This window comes from Ornithorhynchus anatinus, chromosome 11 (genome assembly GCF_004115215.2).
Source record: "Ornithorhynchus anatinus isolate Pmale09 chromosome 11, mOrnAna1.pri.v4, whole genome shotgun sequence".
In the NCBI taxonomy this organism is placed as follows: domain Eukaryota; kingdom Metazoa; phylum Chordata; class Mammalia; order Monotremata; family Ornithorhynchidae; genus Ornithorhynchus; species Ornithorhynchus anatinus.
Window position 1 is genome coordinate 57728935 of NC_041738.1, and position 25199 is coordinate 57754133.

Here is a 25199-nt window from a genome sequence, read left to right on the forward strand (position 1 = left end):
CGTGACCTCTGACTCCCAAGCCCCTGCTCGTTCCACTGAGCTATGCTGCTTCTCTAATTTATTAAGCGCTACGTGCCAAACACTCTCCTAAGCACTGGGGTGATTAGGTTGTCCCAGGTGGGGCTCACGATCTTCATCCCCATTTGACAGGTGACGGAACTGAGGCCCAGAGAAGTGAAGTGACTTGCCCAGGGTGACACATCCGACAGGTGGCAGAGCCGGGATCACCTCTGGCTCCCAAGCCCGGGCTCTTTCCACTAAGCCACGAGTGCTAAGCGCTTAGTACAGTGCTCTACACACAGTAAGCGCTCAATAAATACCATTGTTTGGAGGGAGGAGATAGACATCAATACAAATTTAAAAAATGACAGATACATACGTAACTCAGCGTGGCTTAGTGGAAAGAGCACAGACTTGGGAGTCAGGGGACGTGGGTTCTATTCCCGGCTCCCCCACTTGTCTGCTGTGTGACCCTGGGCAAGCCACTTATCTTCTCTGTGCCTCAGTTCCCTCATCTGTAAAATGGGGAAGAAGACTGTGAGCCTCACGTGGGACAACCTGACTACCTCGTATCTACCCCAGTGCTTAAAACAGTGCTCGGCACATAGCAAGGGCTTAACAAATACCATAATTATTATTATTCTAAGTGCTGTGGGGCCGGGGGGGGGGGGGGAGGAGCAAAGGGAGCATGTCAGGGCGACGCAGAAGGGAGTGGGAAATGAGGAAAAGTATTTCTATTAACGTCTCTCTCCCCCTTAGACTGTAAGCTCGCAGTGGGCAGGGAATTATTATATTATTCATTATTATATTGCACTGTCCTAAGCGCTTGGCGCCCAGAGTGATTGACCGCTCCTAGGCAGGACTGGGCCCTCCCAGGATGGCACCTGGAGAGTTTCCAGTCCTCTACCAGTCTCGGTTAGGAGAGGGAGAGTGAAGCAGAGGCCTGTCCAGTCCCTTCCAGCTTGGCCAGTGGCTAGCGAGCGGCAGGCCATCGGCTACAAGCCAAAGCTCACCCGTGCTGGGCAGCGGCGACGGTGAAAACTCTAGGGATTCACTACCAACCGACTGCAGATGGAGGAGTGGCATTCGTGGAGAGATGGGTCCACGGAGTCGCTTTGGGTCGGAGACGACTCGACGGCGTAAGACAAGCGCTTAGTAAGGTGCGTTCCCCGCAGTGAGCGCTCAGTAAATACGCCCGAATGAATCCCTTTCAGAACCAGGTCGGTTCTCCTGCTACGTCCTTCCCCAGACCACTGCCCCAGTGGCATTTAAGCAATACTGACCCTTTTCTGCCCTTGCCCCACCTGAAAAAAATCTGGGCTTGATGGAATGGAGGGACAGGTCCAATCCTCATCGTCGTCATAATTACGGTCTTTGTGAATTTCTTACTCTGTGCCAAGCATTGTACTAAGCACTGGGGTAGAGAAAAGATTCTATTTACTGCCATTGTTCTCGTCCGTCCGTCTCCCCCGATTAGACCGTAAGCCCGTCAAACGGCAGGGACCGTCTCTATCTGTTGCCGACTTGTTCATTCCAAGTGCTTAGTACAGTGCTCTGCACCTAGTAAGCGCTCAATAAATACTATTGAATGAATGAATATGTAGACTGGACACTGTCCCTGCCCCACATGGGGCTCACAGTGTAAGTTTGTTGTGAGCAGGGAATGTGTCTGTTGTTAATGTTGGTATTTGTTAAGCGCTTACTATGTGCAGAGCACTGTTCTAAGCGCCGGGGTAGATACAGGGTCATCAGGTTGTCCCCCGTGAGGCTCACAGTCTTCATCCCCATTTGACAGATGAGGGAACTGAGGCACAGAGAAGTGACTTGCCCATGGCCCCACAGCAGACAAATGGCAGAGCCGGGATAAGAACCCAAGTCCTTCTGACTCCCAGGCCCGGGATCTATCCATCGTGCCACTTCTCCATCACTTGAGATCTCTAGGCCTCAGTTCCCTCATCTGTAAAATGGGGATTAAGACTGTGAGCTCCAGCTGGGACAGGGACTGTGTCTAACGTGGTTAACTTGTATCTACCCCAGTGCTTAGAATAGTGCTTGGCCCATAGTAAGCGCTTAACAAGCACCATAATAATAATAATTATTATTATTATTATTGATGAAAAGTCAAAGTGGGACCCCAAATCCCCCAGAGGTCCTGCCCCTCAGGACCCGGTGAGTGGCTTTATGATGTGCCCCGTTTGTCCCCTAGATCGGGAGCTTCGCTCCCCTCCAAGTTGACCCCGAGGTGTTTCAGAGAAAACCAGGTCCCTCCCTCCACACCCCACAAAAAAAAAACCCTCCAAATCATCCAATTTTGACAGAAGGATAAGGAAGGGGGCCTACTGGCCCGACGGAACAGGGGAAACCCGAGTTCAGCTTCCAACTCCGCCCCCGAAAAATCGTGTGCGACCCACTTCTCCGCTCCAACCCTCAGTTTCCCTTTCCCGCTTCACACAGGGTGCACGGGATGAGCCGATCACCCTTCCGCAGGTCCCGGGAGAGGCGAGGAAACTGAAAACGGTCGGAGGAGGCCAGGGTCCCGAACCAGAATTTTATTGTGCTTTTCGAGCGAAACCCACCAGCTGCGTCATTCTGCAACTCTACCCTCTTCCCTCCTTCTGGTTCAACTCTGCTGAAAAGCCAGGGGCAAACAAGGAGCGGCGGGGCTGTTGGACCGGTCGGCTGCTTTGCGAATCGGGAACAAAGGTGCACTTGGACACGAAGCGGAATATATCTCAGGGTCTGCTCGGTGACACGTTTAGTCGACGGTCCACATCCCACCCGTACCATCGCCCGTTCAGCGGTGCTATAAAATCTAAGCTCAGCGGCTCTGAAGTCTTGCGTTTCCCTCGACCGGAGGAGAGGGAGGATTTCGTAGCATTAGCGTTCTCCGGGGGGAGGGACAGGGTTCTGGTGGAGTTGCGCCGGTGAGGGGCCCGTGGAGAGGAGAACCGGGGTGGGTGTCCTAGAAGAGGGGAAAGATACGTAAACACACCTGATTAACTTGTATCTTTATTACGTGGGGGAAGATGGACACGTGCAAACCAACGACAGAGCAAGTTGGGCCGAGCGTGTTTGCACCGGAAGAAATCTGGGCTCCCGGGTCACCGGACCGTTCGGGTTCTGAAGGATAATGAAGATAGGGTACTTGGGAAGCTGGTCCTCGGGAGTCCCCTCTAGACTAATAATAATAATAATTGTGGTGTTTGTTAAAGGTTTACCGTGTGCCAGGCACTATACTATGCACTGGGGTGGATACAAGTAAATTGGGTCGGACACAATCCCCGTCCCATGTGGGGCTCACGGTCTCAATCCCCATTTTTACAGATGAGGTAACTAAGGCACAGAGAAGTGAAGTGACTCATCCCAGGTCACCCGGCAGTCAAGTGGCGGATCCGGGATTAGGACCCAGGTGCTTCTGGCTCCCGTGCCTGTGCTCTACCCATTATGCTATACTGCTTCTTTATTCATAATAATAACAATACATGTGGTGTTTGTTAAGCGCTTATGTGCCCAGTACTGAACTAAACGCTGGGTTAGATATAAGCTAATCAGGTCCCACATGGGGCTCACAGTCTAAGTACGAGGGAGAACAGCGATTGAATCCCCATTCTGCAGATGGGGGGCGTGAGGTGCAGAGAAGTTAAGTGACTTGCCCAAGGTCACCCAGCAGGCAAGTGGCAGAGGCAGGATTAGAACCCACGACCTCTGACTCCCAAGCCCGGGCTCTTTCCACGCTGCTTCTAATCCCTGCTCCTCCGCTTGTCTGCCGTGTGACCTTGAGCAAGACACTTTAACTTCCCTGTGCTTCAGTTCCCAACTCCGTAACATGAGGGTGAAGACTGTGAGCGCCATCTCGGGAGGGGGACTGTGACTAAACCTAATTACCTCCTATCGACCCAAGGGCTCGGAAGAGTGCTTGGCACATACCAAGCGCTTTGCAAATACCATCTTTATAATTGTAATTATTATCTCCTCAACTCCCCCAGTCCTCCCGGCGCACGTACACCCTGGGAAGTGCCTCAGGGTTTTCCCTATTTGCATCCCATTCAGTTTGGACCTTTCCAGGCCTGGAAAACCCTGCTCCATTTCCCATCATCACCAAGGTTGGTCATGCCCATTTCGGACCAGAAGGTGGCGCTGGAACATTCTAATAATAGTAATAATAATACTAATAATAATACTGGTATTTGTTAGGCACTTACTATGGGCCAAGCACTGTTCCAAGCACTGGGGGGATACAAGGTGATCAGGCTGTCCCACATGGAGCTCACAGTTTTAATCCCCATTTTACAGATGAGGTCACTGAGGCACAGAGAAGTGAATGACTTGCCCAGAGTCACACAGCAGACAAGTGGCAGAGCCGGGATTAGAACCCATGACCTCTGACTCCCAAACCCGGGCTCTTTCCACTGAGCCAGGCTGCTTCTGCAATCACTGGCAGCCTCTCCACCTGGTTGACAACCTGGAGGGGTGGGATTCGGTGGGTACTTCGAGGGCAACGGTGCCCTTTCTGGGGAGAGGCGAGGGGGCATCTGGCCGGGGGCCTGGGAAACATCTCCCGATTCAGTGATCGGAGTGCCACGTACCTGGCTTTCATCTTTCTTCCACCTCAAAAGCGGCTGTGAGGTACTCCTTCGGGACGATCCCAATAAGGTTGTTCAGTTCTCCGACCCACCAGCCAAACATGTTATACTCCTGCAAACAGAGAAGACATCCGGGGTGGGAACTGGTTGTTAATCTCCTTGAATAATAAGGACAATAATAACGATCTTCATCATAATAATTGGGGTATTTGTTAAGCGCTTCCTACGCGCCAGGTGTTGTATGAAGCGGTGGGGTGGATAGAAGCGAATCGGGTTGGACACGGTCCCTGTCCCACGTGGGGCTCACGGTGTCAATCCCCATTTTACAGATGAGGTAGCCGAGGCCCAGAGAAGTGAGGTGACTTGGCCAAGGTCACCCGGCAGACAAGTGGCGGAGCCGGGATTAGAACCCACGACCTTTTGGCTCCCAGGGCCAGTCCTCCCACTTCCCAGCATCCTTTGGGGAAGATACTTGCCAGCCCTTACTATTTGGATTTACCAGCTGGGATCACCCAAGTCCACCCTGGGTCACTAGCGAGAAGGTTAAGGGAGTTGGATGTTTTATTTCTTTATTTCTATTAATGTCTGTCTCCCCCACTGGACTGTGAGCTCGTTGTGGGCAGGGAATGTACCTGTTATTGTGTTGTACTCCCCCAAGCGCTTTGCACTCATTAAGCGCTCAATAAATACGATTGACCGAATGAACGAATCCCCACCCAGGAGGTGGAGGGGTGACGGACCTGACCCGGGAACGGAATTCCTTACGTCCTTAAAGAGACCGAACTCTTAACGCAATCCAGGAGAGTGGATCAACTCCCTCCCTCCACCGCAACTATAGTCTCGCTGCCCGGGCCGGGCACAGATTGAAACCATTTCGGACAGGGGGGAATTGAGAACTGATGACATCAGAGACTCTGCTTAGCGTCGAGGACACTTTGCATCTGCTGAGCCGGAGGTGGTGCCCTTTTAATACCCAAGCTCACTTCAGATTGAACCCACTTAACCTGGGAATTCTCTGGCAGCTCCCTTTGGCCTGCCCACGCTCTTAATTTCTGGTATTACAGGGTTGTAATTGGGACCACCTGTCTGAGGGGCGGCTGGTCCCGGGGAGGGATTTCCCATCGAGTCCCGGGAATCGTGATCAGCTCCAGATCATAAGGGAATTGCCTTCCTTAGGGCCCCCTCCCGCGTTAGCGATGCCTGTAGGGAGAGTTCATGGGGCTCTCGGTTGTTTTCAATGGTATCTGTGAGACGCATATTACGTTTCCAATACCCTACTGAGCGCTGGGGTAGATGCGAGCTAATCAGGTTGGACAAGGTCCCTGTCCCACTTGGGGTTCACAATCTTAACCCTCACTTTGCAGATGATGTCAGTGAAGGGCCCAGAAGTGAAGGGACTTGCAGGGAACGCATCAGCTTACTGTTGTATTGTCCTCTTCCAAGCATTTAGTACAGTGCTCCACCCGTCGAAAGCGCTCAGTAAATACCATTGACTGACAGTGAATGAATGAACGTACTTGCCTAAGGTCAAAGACCAGACAAATGGCGGAGCCACCTGGCAGGCTGTCCTCTCCCAAGCTCTTAATACGATGCTCTGCACACAGTAAGCGCTCAATAAATACCACTGATGATGGGTCGGGAACCTTTTTTATTGTGATTACGAACTTGACAAAGGAAAAGGGGTTCAGGCTAATGCCGTTTCTTCCTTTCTGCCCATCTGGATCTGCCTTGTGTGAGGGTGGAAGGAGATTCCTCTTTGAGCCCTCTCCCTTGATCTACCGCAGGCTACCATGCCGCAGTCTCCCCATTCTAATAATAATAATCAAATCATCATGATAATAATAATTATGGTACTTGTTAAGCGCTCACTCTGTGCCAAGCACTGTTCTAAGTGCTGGGGTAGATACAAGTTAAGCAGGTTGGACACAGTACCCGTTCCACATGGGGCTCACACTTTTATCTCCATTTTAAGATGAGGTAACTGAAGCCCAGAGAAGAAAGTGGCTTGCCCAAGGCAGACGTGTGGCGAGGTCGGGATTAGAAGCCAGGGCCTCTGACTCCCAGGCCCGTGCTCTATCCACTGAACTACGTTGCTCTCAACAGGATCCTACAGGGGTTCCTCTGTGCCTACCTTGTTGTTAACCACCCAACTTTCTGGCCTTTTTTTTAAAATGGTATTTAGTTATGGGATGATATTTCAGCAGGAGGGAAGCCATCTCTCCCCTCCCATTCTTTCTCCTCCTCCCTCTCTCTCTGGCTTTCCCTCTTTTCCTCTTTCACGTCCGTGAAACTCTATCCCTCCTAGCCCTTCGGCTTTCTCCCAGGTAGCGTGCGCGGCTTTAATGGGAGCGGTAAGTTCTGAGGTCTTTCAGATGAAAGTCACTTAAAAAGACGGGTAAGACTCGACCCGCCAGATGTCTTCTTCCCTACCGCAGGCTTCCAGATGCGGCAGGCCTGGAGGGGGGAAAAGGGGAGTTTGGGGGGACCCCGGGTTTTTCCGCTGACTGTACGGCTTCTCCCTTTAGACCGGATGTCTCTGCAGGCAGGGATCCTACCCTGATAGGAGAAGCAGACTGTAAGCAGCTGAGGTTCCACAGGGCACATTTAGGCCCCGGGCTGTCATCACCTCGCTGGAGGCAAAGGCCGAATCCCGCTGTCAGCAGAACCCGCAGTTCTCCACAAGTGGCGAGAGCCGACAGGAGCAGAATAAACCCTCGGGCCTTCGACGCCCCGGAAAATGGAGGAAGAGGGGCGAGGCCGAGTCTCGGGGCCTGGTGCGTCGCTGCCGAAACCCGGAAACCTCATCCAGGGCACTGACCCATCCCTTTCGGGCTAGGGACTGCAGGGGCCGAGCGGCCCGGGACGTTCCCTGCCAAGATGAAGAAATCCGAGATTTCCCTTCCACCTCCACTCCCTTCTCCTGCTCCGGCTCCGTCTGAACACCACGAGGTATTTTAAAATAATTTCTGCCTTGATGAATTGCTGGGGAGTCCACAATTGCTCATAATCAAAGGGAGAAAAATGCAAATTAGATCCGGCCGAGAACTACCAGCACCAAACGTTTATTTCACTGCACAGTGCCAAAAAGAATTAAAACAACATTAAACTCACAGCAATCATGTTTAAGCCCTCGTTTCCAAGTGCCAAATTGCACCACTCTGGATCATACAGATGTTCGTTAATTATGCTAATTTTTATTAAACTATTAAAACGAAGAGAGTACTGGCTCAGCCAAGCAGACCCCAGATCTGAGTGAACTCTGCTCTTGTCTGGAGGTACTAATTTATTAAGTTTGCTGATTCTTGGGTTTTTTGGTGTTTTTTTTTAGTTTTCGAGTGGCAGAGGAAATAGACTGCCTGGAGTCGACGTCTCTAACCCAGTGAGGCTGGCCCATCCCTAGGGGTTGGGAAAGACGCGCCTCAAGTCCAAAAGGATGTCACCGCCGATTCCCGAAGTCTAAAAAGTGGGGTGCCGACCCCTCCCCGACCATCGACGGCTCCGGGGACCCCGGGGCCGGCCCGATCCCCCGGGGGATTCGGTAATTTGCCGTCCGGACCGCGGGTAGATAGGCGACCTGCTCGTGGCCTGGGAGATTGCGGTGTCTATCTTGGAGGAGCCCACCACACTCGAAGGTGCTCACAGGCACGTGGGTCGGGGTTCTCCACGCCCACCCCCCAAATCCGGTTGTAGAAACGCTTCCCGTTAAACACGATTCCAGCTGCAGTTTGGCTCTGGTCCTAAATTTCTCGAAGGCCCGGCAGCGCCTCCCCCCGTCTTCTCGCCCACCCCTCAGACGCTTTTGCGGGGGAGGGGAAGGGGGACGGAGAGAGAGAGAGAGAGAAACGGTTCCTTGGGCCAGCGGGGCTCCTGGGGCCATGAGCCGAGCCTAGCGCGGACCCGAGATCGACGCCTCTCTCATCCTCGGCAAGCGACGGGGGCGTTTATGGGGGATCGCTCAGTGCCATCGAAGGATTTATGCTGCTAATCTCCATCAATGAGGAAAAAATACCAAACCTGCCATAAAAAGAACGGCAAATTCTATAAACGAAAAAGCAGTGTGGCCACCGACCACGGGCCCGGGCACAGCTTGAATCTGCCTCAAGTGGTTTCCCTGTTGCTGTTTACGGCTTCGAGACCACCCCGGCCCTCTTCGCCGCTCCTCCTGTCACAGGGCCCTGAGTCCCTGTATGGTGCTACAATACCCTGTCAGTAGGCGTCAGGGGATATCAGAGGGAAAACAGCAGGCGCCTATCATAAGCCCTGAAAGAGATTAAATACCCCTACTACATGATTGCTACATTTTAATTTCTCTCCTCCCTGCTGGTTCTTATTTGTATAATCTCTTCCACTGCTCCCCTGGAGGAGCACAGGCATGACCTGAAATGACCACTCGGTCCTAGGCTGAGAATTCCATCTCTCCGCTCCGTGAATCCCCGGCTGCTCCAACGGATGGGATCGGACGCTCCCTGGAGCCAAGAGACGACGACGGTGCGGCCCCCGGACTCTCGGGCCCGGGGCCGCCCCTCCCCTTGCTCGGGAAGGATCCCGCCCTCTGGGTTGGCAGGGGAATTCCGAACCCCCGTCCCTCTCTGCTCCGCTCTCTGGCACCACCGGCCTTGCTCCCGAAAGAGGCTGGTTGTGGGCAGGGAATGCGTCTGTTATACTGTTGTGTCGTGCTGCCCCAAGCGCTTAGTACAGTGCTCTGCACACAGGAAGCGCTCAGTAAATACTATGGATAGATTCATCTTCTCCGGCAGAGAGCTGGTTTTCTTCTACGGTGTCCGGTGGTGGGTGGGGTGGCAGGGAGGGGTGGAAATCGAACGACTTGGCGTTTCGCCACTTTTGTACCTGTCTCGAAGCCAGGCTGTCCCCTGGCAGTTTTTTTTTTTAATGTTATTTAAGCCCTTACTGCGTGTCAAACACTGTTCTAAGCGCTGGGGTGGACTGTAAGCTCTCTGCGGGCAGGGAATGTGTCTGCTTACTGTTGCATCGTACTCTCCCAAGTGCTTAGTACAGTGCTCTGCACACAGCAAGCATTCAATAAATACGAATGAGTGAAGTGAATTAGGTTGGACACAGTCCCTGTCCCGCGTGGGGCTCAGGGTCTAAGTAGGAGGGAGAACGGGGAACCTGATGCCCAAGAGAAGTGAAGTGAATTGCCCAAGGTCGCACAGCAAGCATAGGGCAGAGCCAGGATTAGAACTCAGGTCCTCTGACTCCTAGACCCGGGTCCCTTCCGCTAGGCCACGCTGCTTCTGCCAGAGGGAGGTTTTTGCAGGCACTCTCTGCGAAAGCTGCTCTGGCATTGGTTATGACCCTAAGCGCTCAATAAATACGATTGACTGAATGAATGAATGATGGGGACAGAAAACTGCTGACTTGGAAGTAAATTTCTCCATCCAGTCGGGCTCCCGCCTCCCCGCCTCGACCCCCAACCCAAATGGTGCAAACCGTCCCCCGAGATAACAACGACTGGCGTTTGTTAAGATTCGAGACCCTCCCAAAGCCTTCTTCTTCTCCTTCTCTCTCAGAGCTCGTCTCACTAGCCCTTGTAAACAACATGACTCCACTTTAGGAGGACAATTAATCAGTTCCTAACACAGAAGATCAATGACTGTTTGATATATGTACGGGAAAGGCTAATCAATCACAGAGTTATTGGTTTATGATTGCTTATTCCCCTTATTAGTGCTTGCGGGCCATACATTATTGTTAGAAAAATGGAGAATTCTAATTCGTAAATGAGGCAGATTGTGTGTTATTCCCGGGTCAGCCGATAACAGCAGATAATCACGCCGGGTCAGCCACGGACCCTATACCTCGGAAATCCCATTTGCTACTGGAGCCCTTTCGGAGAGGCGGGGCCCGCTCGGGATGTCAAAAATGAAACGAAGCTCAAGCTTCGTGACGAATACCACCTCCAAACTCCAGGGAAGACAAGGCGGGGAGGCGGAGATCGCTCACCCAAGGCAAACAGGTGCCTGCTCTCTGACGCCACGGATCTTCACGGCGAAGCGTTTTCAAAGGGGAAGGGGAAACGGTCAGCGGAAGGGACGCTGAATTAGAATAATAATAATAATAATGCTGGTATTTGTTAAGCGCTTACTATGTGCCGAGCACTGTTCTAAGCGCTGGGGTAGACACAAGGGAATCAGGTTGTCCCACGTGGGGCTCACAGTCTTAATCCCCGTAGGTTGGGCCCTGTAAAAGGCCCAGAATTCGGCACCCTGTGGAAGCCAGAGGCGGCTCGAAGGCCTCGCCCGTCTTTTCTTTGCCTTGTCTTAGTTCCTCGGCTATCAGTTTCTCCTCTTTCATTATTCAGCGGTTTGGTCTAATAAATCATCGTAAAAATGAATTATTAAATTTGCCCCGTTGAACCATTATTTATTTGTTGTTACCGGGAACCAGCTCAACACGGTTCTGTGAACAGGAGGCGGAGGAGACGGGGTTTGAAGAGTCCAGTAAAGGGCGTGCGTGTGCGTGTTTGCGTGTGTGGGTGTATGGCAGGGGGCACGCCTGAAAAGCGGGACGAGTGAGCTTGGGAAAAGCCAGTGCCATGTTGAGTCTGAGGAGCGGGTTGGCGGAGATGGAGGAGCGATGTAAGGCCAGAGCGACGGCAGACACTGGTAGAGGCGTAGCGGATGGGCGGACTCCAGCGGGGCTTTGTAATGGAAGGACGGATGAGGCGGAGGGTGGGAATGACTGAGTCAAGGAAAGTGTTCAGCTCCAAGCCTGAATGCTTCATGGGGATTGGGAAGAAGTTGGGGGGGCGGGGGGAGGAAAAGAGACACAGAGAGACAGAGAGAGAGTCAGATGTGACGGGGGAATGTGTGAGGTCTGGCAGCAAAAAACCAGGATGCTGTTGGTGTGGTGTTACTTGTGCGGCACGCGGCCGGTGTGTGAACACTCGACTTAAGGAAAGAAAAACACGGGGCGGGTGAGGCTAAAAGCAAAGCCCGGGTGGGGATGAAATGGGGCAGCGGGGAAGGAGAAACGTCCAGTCTGAGCTTCACCCATAGAGGGTAGAGACATTTGGATCCGTAGCGGGGCAGGAGCAGAGCGCGGGATTTGGGAACAATAAAGACGGGATCATTTCTGAGCCGATAGGATTGTGATGCCATGTGAGACGGCCGTATTAATATGTATTCCATAAACTGAGCCGCGCAGCTTTGCACTGCTCTGTTTTGCTCTGACCGCAGTACCAGCCTCAGGCACCACAACACAATTTGGAAACAATGTGACGGAAATGTTTAATCTGCTCGGCCCATCTGTGCTGCGTATTTCTCCAGATCTCCCTGAGAGAGGCGCCTTGAATCTCCACATTGCCTTTAATATTCTCCTAAATCACCTCCCCACTGCACTTCAAGGGCCATTGCTACAATATCACAGGTTCATCTAAAGTGCAACGGGGAAGGGGGTGGCGGGGGTCGGGGCCGGGGGGCGTGGGGGTGGAGATGAAGACTGGGATATTTTTTATTTTAAAATAATTTCCGAGGATAGTGTTTCTTGCCCCCCTCCCTCCCGCCTTCAAAAATAAAAACGAAAGGAAAAGAAGTTCTTCTACTCTGGCCACAAGGATGTTACTGGGGTTGTGTGGGGCGAAACGGCCTAGGACGGAGTAGAATCATTCTCCAAAGAATTACTCTGATTAATCTCGAGTCTCTCAATCAGCAACGCTCTTGTGTGCGGGGGGGTGAGCACGCCCTCGCGCACGTGTCTAGGGAAGACCCTCATTTCTTTCTTCCCCGCACTTCGCTTATACGATCCAGGCACCGGGTTCACAGTCGGTATCAAATTGACCCATCGGGCATAGAGGCCTTCCCCTACCCTCGGCGAAGTCCAAGACAGGCGTGCCTTCCGTCCCAGACCAACCGACCCAAAAGGGGAAGAGCTTCTGACTCTCCTTTTGACCACATCCCTCCAGAGAGGGGAAAGACAGGTGTCGGGCTTTCTTCCACTAGGAGCCAGAGATTTTTCACCAAGTTACCGTGCTCATCTCCCCCGTCCGTCCCCACCAACACAGAACACCCCTGCAACCCGCCAAATCTTGCCGGGGAGGCATTTTCAGGCCGGCGGTGGTGGGGGCCCGGGGGTCGGGGGGAGAGGGCCGAGGGGAAGAGAGGGGAGCGGGGAAGCCACGGCTCCGCCGCGGCTCCCAGACAAATGGGAAAGAGTTGTGGGCCGCCAGGAAAATTAGGATTCCTTTCGCTTGGTGAATTAAAGAAATGAATAATTTAATCCTCAAGATTGTTCTGGCGAGGGAGAGGCAGCGTCCCAGTTGCGAAGCCCTACAGCCTGTCGGTGTGTTACATCATCTGCACACAGAGGTGTTTCCATGGCAACCGCTTATAGCTTCATTTCCTGGATCCCTCTAGGGGGTGTCACAGCCAGATCCACCTGCTTTTCACCCTACCCTCGGTGGGGTCATGGTAAGGTCGCCAGAATAAATGAACGTGGGTACTAATGATCTGTTTACTGGCTGTTTATGCTCTGTGTGTGTCAGGGGCACTCACATTTAGAGAGCTCATTATGGCTGCAATTAGACTGCACCATCGCTAGATATTTAACTCCTTTTTCTTTTAAATTAGCATTTTAATAACATTCTTTGAGCAGAGAAACAAAATGACCATTTTTCACGGACAAACTTCTAGCTGTAGGTGCAACTTTAATGACAAAGTTGCGGGGGGAGAGGCAAAAAAACAAAACAAAACACCCCCAAAAAACCCACACCAAAAAACAAAACAAAACAAAGGGCCAGTCTTCCCACCTCACCTTCCGCCTTCCAAAAAGGACATTTTTATTTGCTTGCTAACAGACTCAATTCCTAAATTTGTTTGGAATCCAATTATTTCTGGTGGTTTCCCGTCCCGCACTCCTTGTTGGAAGGAAATTAGCAGCCATTGAAGTTAACTTTCCATGTGACCTGTGAAAGGGGCTCCAATAATTACAAGCCGTGAGGAGCCCCAGCTCTCCGGAAGTCCCTCGCTGCGGAATGGAGCAGCGGTCAGGTGATCCTGGTGCTGGAGTATCTTTAGACAGTGACCCCCAGGGCCGCTCCCCCTAAAAAAGGTCACCGTCCTGATTTCCTTCCGTTCCATAATTCTCCGAGTTGCCTTAGCAGAAAACAGAAGGCGATACCTGTAATCGCGCCAACGGTAGGCGGAAGGAAAGGGGGAATGATCGGCATCACATCTGGTCCTTTTCTAAACGGCTTTCGCTCGGCGACGTCCAGGCACGGGGGAGGCCGAAGCGCAAGGGGAGAGGGAAGGAGACTTTAAAAGTAGAGCTGCGGTTGGGCTGGTCTTATGGGTTTCGGCAGAATAAGCCTTTCTTTTCAGATTTGGGTCCCTGAAAAGAGTCCCGCCCCGTCTCCCGCACCTTTCTAGGGCATCTCCTCGTTCGCCGGCTCTCCGTTCGGGGGAAAAATACAGTGAAAAATCACAATCTGAATGTTTCGATTATCTTTCTCGGACCCTTCCATTTTCATTATTTATTTCCTATAAATCGGGCCCCGGCCGAACGTAATTCTGCAGACAAGGAGGCGGCTGGGGCGGCCAACACGGACGGGGAGATGGATGGTGGGTGCGTGGAAGATAGATGCCGCCAGTTTATGAAAAAAGAACGGTGTCTCTTCCCACCAGCGTCCACCCAGTACGACCTATGGAGCAAGTGAGCGGGTAAACTCTAAAACGTATCCCTAGGTGAGGGCAGGGGGGAGAGAAAAGCAGGCAAGAGGTAACAGACTGGTCCAATCACATGCCCAAGGAGTTCAGAGGTGTCTGCTTTCGAGACCCACCCGGAATCCACGTCCAAGTGTCCAAGCTGGGCCATTCTCTTGGACCGCTGGTTTCTATCCACCCTAACCTACCCCTTTCCGTGATAACCGACGGGGGATTTCAAAGCCAGAGGTCTTGGAGGGGAGGAGGTCAGTGGTTGAAAAAACGAGAGGTAGGGAGACGAGGAGAGACCCTCCGCTGAGTTAAAGGCCCCTGTCGGACGGTCCCGACTCAAAGGGAGGGACCCGAGAGATTGGCAAAGAAACCGTGGCATCGGAAAAGAGGCCGGCTGAAAATCTTTCCTCTTCCGCATCGGCTTCTCTGCACCTTAGAATCGGCTGTTTCATAAATAAAATACGGGTGGCACAGGCTATAATTTGGTGATAGCTACCCTAGGACATATCTAGATGCACTTCTGTTATTTTAATTAAATACTGCATTATGGTTTGTGACAACCGCACAAACTACGGCGTAAATGAATTCGGAATTAAAGTCTTACTTAGGCATCCAGTAATTTTTGTTTCATTTCTCAGTTTTACAAAGCAAATAGCTATAAAATCAAGATGTTTGTTCATTTACAGATGGAGCAGCTTTGCAAAAAACAAAAACAAACAAAAAGCCACAACACATATCCTTGCTTGCACACACACACACACACACACACACACACACACACACACACACACAAAGAAGCACAGCTCTCAGTCTGACTTGCTTATGAGCTGCATCACAAAGAGAAATGCTTCACTCTGACTGTAATGTGAAATCGCTGAATATTAATTGCCGGAGTTACTCTTATCTTTCGAGCAGGTTCTGTCTTCTAACAATTATTCTGATGGCTGCAGGATCATGTTGCTGGGAGACTTTCTCCGTGCTTAACAGTTAGCACCCGATTTTATTTTATTCCTTTAATCTTAATGCGCACAGCGTCCCCCGAAAGTTCCAGTTTGGAACTCCTCCTTCTTTCGAGAGGAGCGTGGGGTGGAGTGAAGGGAGGAGGGAAGAGGAACAGAGCTGGAGGGTCGGGAGGTCGAAAAGGCTTCGGTGCAAATTCCTGCAGCCCCCAAATCAAATATTTTTCACTCCAACAATATTAATGATTCCTTAATTAAACTGGAGAGGACATTACAATTTGGAATCATCAGTGGGTGGGTTTAGATGTCATTTTCTCGGCAAATCAGGAGAAAGGTTCAGCATATGCCCCTCGGCTGTCAGAAAGAGATTTTCATCAAAATTTGAGATGGTCAATGGATTTTTTTTTTTAAGATTTGAAAAAATACTAGTTTCCCATCCTGAATGTACCATATTGAACCCTAAAAGCCTTTCAAAGTCAGCTTTATGACGTTTTATCAGGCTATTGTCTGCCCGACCCGATCTGGCCATCCGGAGGATCTTTTCCTACAGGTTTGATTGCTGCATGGGTCCACGCCAATGATCCCAAATCTCCCCACACAGATCAGACTGGCTCCATTTGGAAGTTCCTGTCCCCTAATGAGAGAGATGAGTTTATATTTCCCTTACTATCTCTCCAGTCTATTATTATTGATATTATTACCGACACTATCACTGTATTTCTTATGGACCTGGCACGGTGCTAAGCCCTGGAGTAAACGTAAAATCAAACAATTCAGATCCGGTCCTCGTCCCACAGGCGGCTCGCGATCTCAGTGGAGGACGGCACCGGAATAAGTTATAACTAATGGGAGCGATTAAAACGGTTAGCGGAGTGAATCTATACATTTCTATGGAATTTTGGCAACGGATAGGATTCTCGTATGTATAAAATAAAATACAATTATAAGCAAACAAAGCTTTTGCAGCCCATTTCCAACCGGGCACCTCCGTGAAATGTCAAGCAGTCTCTTTGGCAGATATGTGAAGAGTTCATTACTAAATCTCTGTCTAATCAACACAGAGTTGACTCTGGAGGAGCCGCTGTTATAATACTGGCGGCGGAAAATGGAGGGAATGTCACAGTTAAAGACACAAATTTCCCCCGTAATATATTCGAATGGAAACCTCCGAATCCAATACTACATGGGCATATCTAATAAATTCACAATATTTCAGCCTCAACAGCCTTCACTGGTTAGTTTTAAAGATTTATGTGGTAAAAAATTACTCAGTGATGAATATAGTTTATTCTGTGCAGTATTGGAGGTATAAGGAATTAAACTACCGTCTTTAACAGTAAATTTATTATTACCTCTGTCAAAAGACGAAGCCTTTAACGGCATTTGTTATAAATTCACTGTAAAATAAATGGCTCGGATTTTTTTTCCACTGGAGTTTGCGAAGCAACGGGCGGTTCTGAGCGAGAACCCAACCCCACGGCGGTTTACGTGCTTCTCGAGAAAACCCTTATTCGGGGTGGGAGTCGCGGGGGGCCGATTGTCTGGTCTGGAGCAAGACGGGCCGCGTTTCCCCCCCGATTCAAGAAGCGGGGAAAAGGGGATGAGAAGTCCAGGGTCCCGCGGGCGACGAGGGTTTGGGAGAGGGAGGCTTCCCGGGGGGGAGAAAGGCTGTTTTCAGCCCATTCCTTTAGGAGTTCGTAAAGACCGGCCTGACAGCCAGCAGACAGATCTGATGGGCAATTTTGCCTCCTGTGAGCAGGTTTACACACAGACACACACACACACACGCACACACACATACACACACCCGCTCACCCCCTTTTGTCCTCTCCTGGAATGGGTGTCCCCTCATTTATAAAAATTACCTGGAAGGAATGAGGCTGCCAGGGTTTGTTCTAGACGATTGGTTCCTGTCTGGGGGAAAGGAATGGGCTCGACTGAATTTGACCGGTGTCTGACCGTTGCCTCCCGGCTGACCCCGCGGCCCATTCCCATCTTCCCAACTTGGTGGCCTCCCCTAGGGGTTATTAATGAGAAGAAACACCCCAGACACCACCATCATCATCATCTTCGTCACCGCGGACCTAGGCCCGAGCTGCTTGTTAACAAGGAACCCGGTGGGGGGCTGGGGGGCGGGGGGCGGGCAAGGCTCCCACTTCTCCTCCGCACGGTCATAAATAAGCCGGGCTAGGCCATTTTCCGATAGTAGCCCTCTCTGGTTAGGTCAGAGGTGGATAATAGCTATTTGACAAGCATTGATCAGCTTCCTCATGCCATTCGGACATGGACTCTCACCCCCGCGTACCTCCACCCTAGCCGGCATCAATACCCCTCCTCCCCGCTCCCCCCATCTCTCCCCCATCCTCGCCTCCCCTGAGCAGAACAGGGGGGAAGAAATGGTGCTCGAGGAAGACTTGAATAGACACTAGATGTCACCAAACACCTCCTTTCCCTCAGAGCCCGGAAATGGGGGGAGGGAAAAAAAAAATCTTTCATTTAAAGCAATTGAGAGAATTAACTTATCGGCTTTTATGGGGTTGTTGCCTCATCTAACTAAGCCCACTTAAAAATAGGAAGTATTACAGCATCCCGATGATAATTATAACATACAAATCACTCCTGGAGAGGTGGGGGTGATGAGGAGGGGCACGGTCTGCATTCTCTCAGCCGCCCTTGCTGGGGGAGGTGTGAGCGGAGAGCCCTTGGTTGGAAAAAACCCAACCCTCCGAGATAGGGGCAACCGAACAGCGGCCCAGACGCGACGGGAGAAATCGGAACGCGACCGGGATCCGATCGAGGAGCGGCACCGCTCCGAGCCGCTAGGCCGGCCGATGCGCAGGCGAGGGTGTCCGCGTGGGCCCGCTCGTTCTGAGCAGCGCCCCGCGTTTGATGCCAAGCTTGAGTCAACGCCCCACGACCACCAACCTTCATAGCGTCCTCGAGGGCGAAGGACGGCACGGTGCCGGGTGGTGAGCACGCTCTCCCGTCACCGACCACGGTGGTCAGGCCCAAACTCTTGCCGCTGATGCCAAATGGGGCCCTTCGACCGCAAGGCCCGGTGAACCTCAGAAGGACCTGATTTCACTGCGCCCACCCGCCGCCCCTCCGGCATGCCGTACTGTACTCTCCCAAGTGCTCGGCTCAGTGCCCCGCACACAGTGAGCGCTCGAGAAGCAGCCTGGCATAGTAGATAGAGCATAGGCCTGGGAATCAGGAGGTCGTGGGTTCTAATGTCGGCTCCGCCACTTGCCTGCCGTGTGACCTTGGGCAAGTCACTTCACTTCTCTGTGCCTCAGTTACCTCATCTTTAAAATGGAGATTGAGACAGTGAGCCCCACGTGGGACAGGGACTGTGTTCAACCCGATGTGCTTGAATCCATCCCAGCACTTAGTACAGTGCCTGGCACATAGTAAGCGCTTAGCAAATACCACAATTACTATTATTATTATTAATACTAATAAATACGATTGAATGAATGAATGTATGCCAATCATGCTGACCTCTTATTTTTTTAGATGGCATTTATTAAGCGCTCACTATGTGTCAAATCCTGTTCTAAGTGCTGGGATAGGTACAAGACTCTTGCTCTTTTCCTCTCTCCTTGGGGGATCTTCAGGACCCTTATTTTTATTATTCTTTTTTCTTCTTGTAGTAATTATTATTACTAATTAAGCGATTACTATGTGTCAGACATTGTTCTGAGCGCTGGGGCAGATACAGTTTAATCAGATTGGTGCCAGGCACTGTACTAAGCACTGGGGTCGACAGAAGATAATTGGGTTGGGCCCAGTCCCCGCCCCACATGGTGCTCACAGTCCTTAATCCCCATTTTACAGATGAGGAAACCGAGGCTCAGAGCCATGAAGTGACTTTCATTCATTCATTCACATGTATTTATTGAGCGCTTACTGTGTGCAGAGCGCTGTACTAAGGGCTTGGAAAGTACATTTCAGTAACAAATAGAGACAATCCCTACCCAACAACGGGCTCACAGTCTAGAAGCGGAGAAGACGGATAACAAAACAAAAAACAAGTAGGCATCGATAGCATCAATATAAATACACAGAATTATAGATATCCTACACCTTGCCCAAGGTCACACAGCCGACCTGCGGCGGAGTAGGGATGAGAACTAGGTAACGGTTAGCGCGCACGGTAACCACACCGCTCAGGGCAGGTCCTCAAAGCCCCCCGAGGATCCGGGTCAAGGAGAGGGGCCAAGAACCACAACTCCTGGGTTTTACTGCCCTGGGCTTGGCCCGGAACTCCGGATACCCATCCGTGAGGTAAACACCAACGGCAAGGCTGGCCCGTCGGAGATCTTTAGAGGGAAGGTGTTTCGGCGGGGCCCGGTGCTCTCGCGGGGGAGGATTCAGCACCTGTCCTGTCATGCCTGGTGCCCAGACTGGATGGATATGGGGATTACACCTGTTGTTGAAACCTTGCCAGCTACTGATGGCTACTAACCCCCAAATCACTCTTCCCCGCTGTTGACGCCTGGGATGTCAGACAGGACCGAGCGGCAGCCGGCGTGGGTTTCAAACCCACCAGATGGATTTTTATATTAGCTACTATTTCATGTTCAGGCAGAGCGACCGCCACGCCGAAACGGCAGCCTCGACGCTGCCGAGTTTGCTTCTGTGAGATTAATTCGGTGAAATTAATTGGGACAAGATTGAAAAGGAAATTAAAATGCAGCTGAGTGAACAGGCCTTTCGAACACCTTCTTCCTGCTCTATTCAAACTCGAATGCTGTGGTGGTCACGGGCGTCGTGTGAAGTAATTTACGAGAGGAAGGCTCTCAGGAGCCATCGGTTACGTGTGAGGAAACCTGCACAAGCGCCACAATCTGGAGCCGCTGAAGGGAGTTAAAACCCCGCCGTGGCCCGGAGTGGCGGCCCGCCGCTAGGGAGGGGGGGACGGCTCATTCCCTTTGGCAGAAGGAGCCTTTCAAAAACCCCCGAGCCCCAAAGCAAAGGACGGAAAGAACCAGATCCTTGATGGAGGGCGGGGAGGGGATCTTTTTCGGCTTAAATATCCCTTAAGTCATTCATTCATTCAATCGCACGGAATGACTGGAAGCTCGTTGTGGGCGGGGACGTGTCTGGTTATTGTTGCGTTGTAATAATAACAATAATGTTGGTATATGTTAAGCGCCTACTATGTGCCAAGCACTGTTCTAAGTGCTGGGGTAGATATAAGATAATCAGGTTGTCCCACGTGGGGCTCACAGTCTTCATCCCCATTTTACAGATGAGGGAACTGAGGCCCAGAGAAGTTAAGTGATTTGCCCAAGGTCACAGAGCTGACAAGTGGTGGAGCCGGGATTAGAACCCACGACCTCTGCCTCCCAAGACCCGGCTCTTTCCGCTAAGCCAAGTTGCTTCACGTACTCTCCCAAGCGCTTAGTACAGTGCTCTGCACACAGTAAGCGCTCAATAAATATGATTGGGTGTAGTAATAGTGATAATAATAATCAGTGGTATTTGTTAAGAGCTTACTATGTGCCAGGCTCTGTACTAAGCGCTGGGGTGGATATAAGCAAATCGGGCTGGATGCGGTCCCTCTCCCATGTGGGGCTCACAGTCTCGATCCCCATTTTTCAGATGAGGGAACTGAGGTCCAGAGAAGTGAAACGACTTGCCCCAAGTCACACAGCAGACAAGTGGTGGAGCCGGGATTTACTGAGTGCTTACTCCATGCAGAGGACTGTACTAAGCGCTTGGGAACATACAACAGAACGATAAGCAGAGCCATTCCTGAAGTCCCAGACTGACAGACCACAAATGAAAAGACGTAGATCTGTGGGGTGCACAGTGAGCTCGGGGTGAGCAGGGCATGTGACCGTTTGTTGTTGTACTGAACTCTCCCAAGTGCTTAGTACAGTGCTTTGCACATGGTAAGCACTCAATAAATACGACTGAACGAGTGAGTGCACAGGCCCTCCAAGGGTTGGGGGGAGGTGGGCACAGGAGCGGCTCGTTGGTTTCGGGGGAGTGAGAGAGGGAGGGACAGTATTTCTCGGTCGGCTATTGATGTGGCCGGCCCCACGCACAGAGACCCTTCCCGGACGCTCTACGTGAAGCTTCCGATTCTCTAGCCGTGGAGGTGACAGCTATCCCGGGCGGGCGGGGCCGGTAGATTCTTCTGGACGCTAAGGGACCGCTCGATTCTCCATGCTTGAATGAAGAGCTGTGAGGCATATAGGCTTATTTCAGGGCAAAGAAATCCGGTTTCCTGGAATTAAAAAGCTCTAAAGGACTCTCAAGGGTCCTGACAAGAAACTAACCACTGATTGGTCAGGCGGATGTGAACTGGCAGAAGTTCCTCTCTGCTGCCGAACAAAGACTGTGGAGTCCCCTTTCCTGGCGATTTTTTTCTTTTTTTGAAAAACTGGCCAGCAATTCTTCACGGCGCGCGGTCGTGCCCGCAGGCTGGGGGTCGGGGGGTGAACTCTTGGGGTTCCCTTTCCAGGAACTGCACCAGAGGGGAAGCAGTGGCCTCAGTTTCTCAATCCGGCGGACCACCGGGCCGCACCGCTGGTTGCCCCCCGCCGCCCCGTCTCCGTGGCCATTTTCGGGGCCTCACTCCCGGCCTGTTCCCTGCCAGTGAGGCGGAAAGGACGGGATCCTCGGCCGTGGGCCTCTCCACCCAGGTCAAGGGTTCTAATCCCGGCTCCGCCACTTGTCTGCTGTGTGACCTTGGGAAAGTCACTGCACTGCTCTCGGCCTCAGTTACCTCATCTGTAAAAAAAATGGGGATTAAGAGGGTGAACCCCACGTGGCAGAGAGACTTATTCTTTGATGGCGAGTTCCTTGGGACCAGGCTGGGTTGGACTAACCCAATTATCCTGTATCTAGCCCAGCACTTAGTACGGTGCCTGGCACATAGTAAGCGCCTAACAAATACCACCATTATTATTATTACTATTACCAGGGATTTTTTCCCATGCAATTTTCCTAGCGCTTAGACCAGTGTTTTGCACCCCTAAGCAGTTACTACATCCTATTATAATTAGGCCTCCTACCTGCCCAGCCCAAGGTTTCCATGATTCAAGGCAGGGCAGGGTGGAGCGGCGTGGCCTGGTGGCTAGATCCTGGACCTGGGAGTCAGAAGGAATTGGATTCTAACCCCAGCTCTGCCATTCATCTACTGTGGGACCTTGGACAAGCCAATTAACTTCTCCGCATCTCTGTTACCTCATCTGTAAATTGAGGATTATGTCTGTGAACCCCATGTGGGACATGGACTGTGGCCAACCTGATTAGCTTGTAGCTACCCGAGAGGGGAACCCTCTCAGGGTCACCCCTGGAGAGTTTCCAGCCCTCTACCAGTCTCGACTAAGGGAGGGAGAGTCAGGCAGAGGCCTGTCCATTCCATTCCTAGCTTGGCGCAGTGGCTAGCGAGCGGCAGGCCACCTGCTACAAGTCAAAACCCACCTGTTCTGGGCAGCAGCGGCCTGGGAGAGAGTCAAGGGTGGAGAATCAAGTTTACACTGCTCGGAAGGAGGCGACGGTAAACCACTTCCAGATTTTTTACCGAGAAAACTCTATGGATCCACTACCAGAACGATTGGAGATGGAGTTGGGGCATTCTGGGAGAGATGTGTCCGTGACATCGCTAAGGGTCGGAGACGACTTGACAGCATAAGACAAGACCAGACCCCAGGGTTTAGTATAGTACCTGGTGCCTAGTAAGCACTTAACGAATACCGTAAGAAAAAGGGCAATAGGCAGGCATTTCATAAAAAAACAGCAGGGTGCAGTAAGAGCACGAGAATAAAACTCCCCTGTTTTCTCAGGCACAGTCTTTCCCCTCTAATTCCCCTTTTCCCCAACCTCTTAATCTGGATAATAATTCTTTCATCAGACCGGGGGAGGATGGAGGAAACCGGATGCAATTAGGAGGAATGAATACAGAAGAGCTGTTGGTTTGAATATCTTTTTTCAAGCGGATCCTGGACAAGCAACTAAAACAAACCTCCAACCTGTTGGGTGGGAGTCCTTTGCAGTCTCTTTTCTGATGGAGCGGCTAAAACCCCGCTGGCGGCTCGAGCCTTACCTTGGAAGATGCCCGCCCGTGACATGTGGGCGCTTCCCAAGGTGGGGTGGTCTCTAGGTGTTGGGTGCCAGGGGGAGGTGGGAGGGTTTTAACGGAGGCTGCTTGGTTAGGTCAAAATTACACCCCCTCTAGTTGTATCATTTGAGTGGGCAGGGGCCCCGCAGGCTTCATTCACTCATTCGTTCATTCAGTCGTATTTATCGAGCGCTTATTTTGTGCCGAAGAGTGTACTAAGTGCTTGGGAGAGTACGATATAACAAGGAACAGACACGGTCCCTGCCCACAGTGAGCTTACAGTCTGGGGTTAATGGCCACAAGGGAATGCAGCCAAATTTTCGATTTGCCCATAAGCTCTTCCTGCCTCTGCGTTCTTTCCATGTTCGTCAGACAGCGTGAGCTCAACTTGTACTTGGCTCTCTCCCTCTTCACAGCCTTACTGTGAAGGCACATCTCCTCCAAGAGGCCTTTCATTCATTCATTCATTCATTCATTCCATCAATCATATTTATCGGGCACTTACTGTGTGCAAAGCACTGCACTAAGCACTTGGGAGAGTACGATATAACAGTACACAGACACATTGCCTGCCCACAACGAGCTTACAGTCTAGAGGAGGAGCTTGCTTCCCTAAGCACTCTTTTCCTCTTCTCTCACTCCCTTCTGCATCACCTTGACTTGCTCCCTTTATTCATCCCCCTCCCAGTCGCACGGCACTCACGTCCATATCTGTAATATACTTATTTCTTTTCACGTCTAACTCCCCCTCTACACTGTAAGCTCGTTGTGGGCAGGGAATGTGTCTGTTTATTGTTATGTTGTACTCTCCCAAGCTCTTAGTAAAGTGCTCTGTGCACAGTAAGTGCTCAATAAATGTGATGGACTGACAGACTTACGGTCAAATATGGATTCTCGAAGGGAGGCAGACGGGGTGTTCGCAAACCCAGATTGTCCATGGGAGACGGGCAGGGTGTTTAAACCATTCATTCCTGTAACTTTAGGAACGTCACTTAACCTCTTTGTACGTCAGTTTCCTCCCCTGCCAAATTGGGATAAGAACATCTTCCTTTTTACCAACCTCGCAGAGCTGTTGTGAGGGCAAAAATGAGACTGACAGTGTCAGAGCACTTGGGGAATGAAAACAGTGAACAAAACTAAGCTATTATTTCTCTCAAACCTGGGTTCTTCTTGGGAGACAAACAATGAGGGGAGTTTAACCCTGGGATAGAGTCGTCTTCTTGGGAGATAAAAAAAAAAAAAAATTGGCACGAATGTCTATACATCTGGGAAGGTTTAGATGATCTTTCTCCCTAAAGGCGGGGGGAGGATGGATGAGAAGATGTCTCAATAACCTGCCTTGGGTTTTATGGATGTCTCAAGTTAAATGACGGGAAACTTCCTTGCCTGATGGGAAGGTAACTAGGTCAGACTTCTAAAGGGAAGAGCTAAGTTTGTCCTCCGTCCCTGGACTGACAGGGTGGAGAATACCAGCAGGAAAAAGAGAGAGGCAGTGTGGCTTAGTGGATGAAGCACAGGCCTGGGAACCAGAGGATTTGGGTTCTAACCCCGGCTCTTCCACCTACATGCTGTGTAACCTTGGGCAAGTCACTTTACTTCTCTGGGCCTCAGTTTCCTCACCTTTGAGGGATTCTGTGAGCTCCCCATGTGACGGGGACTGTGTTCAACTACATTTACTCGCATCTACCCCAGCGCTTAGTACCGTTCCTGGCACGTAATAAGCGCTGAACAGATACCCCCATCATCATCATATGGTTAAGGAAACTGTGCCATCAGTCTCTTGGAATCGGGGGAGGCAGTAGTGCTTAAAATACTGCCTGGCACATAGTAAGCGCTTAACAAATAGCGTAATTATTATTTTTATGGGAAGAGAGCGGTGTGTTTGCAGGAAGTTCTTCAGGGGTTGGTT

The 25199-nt window shown here is 51.3% G+C and overlaps 1 protein-coding gene across 1 annotated transcript in view; it reads right to left on the reverse strand.

Annotated features, from left to right (window-relative positions):
• Nucleotides 1-2534: 2534 nt before the first annotated feature.
• SKAP1 (src kinase associated phosphoprotein 1) overlaps nt 2535-25199 on the reverse strand; it is a 380005-nt gene continuing 357340 nt past the window's right edge. The window contains exons 12-13 of the mRNA XM_029075297.2: nt 4587-4695; nt 2535-2962 (exon numbers count right to left, since the gene is read on the reverse strand). Of these exons, the coding sequence (XP_028931130.1) occupies nt 4594-4695 (102 nt within the window). The 3' untranslated portion in view covers nt 2535-2962; nt 4587-4593. The remainder of the gene's footprint in view (nt 2963-4586; nt 4696-25199) is intronic.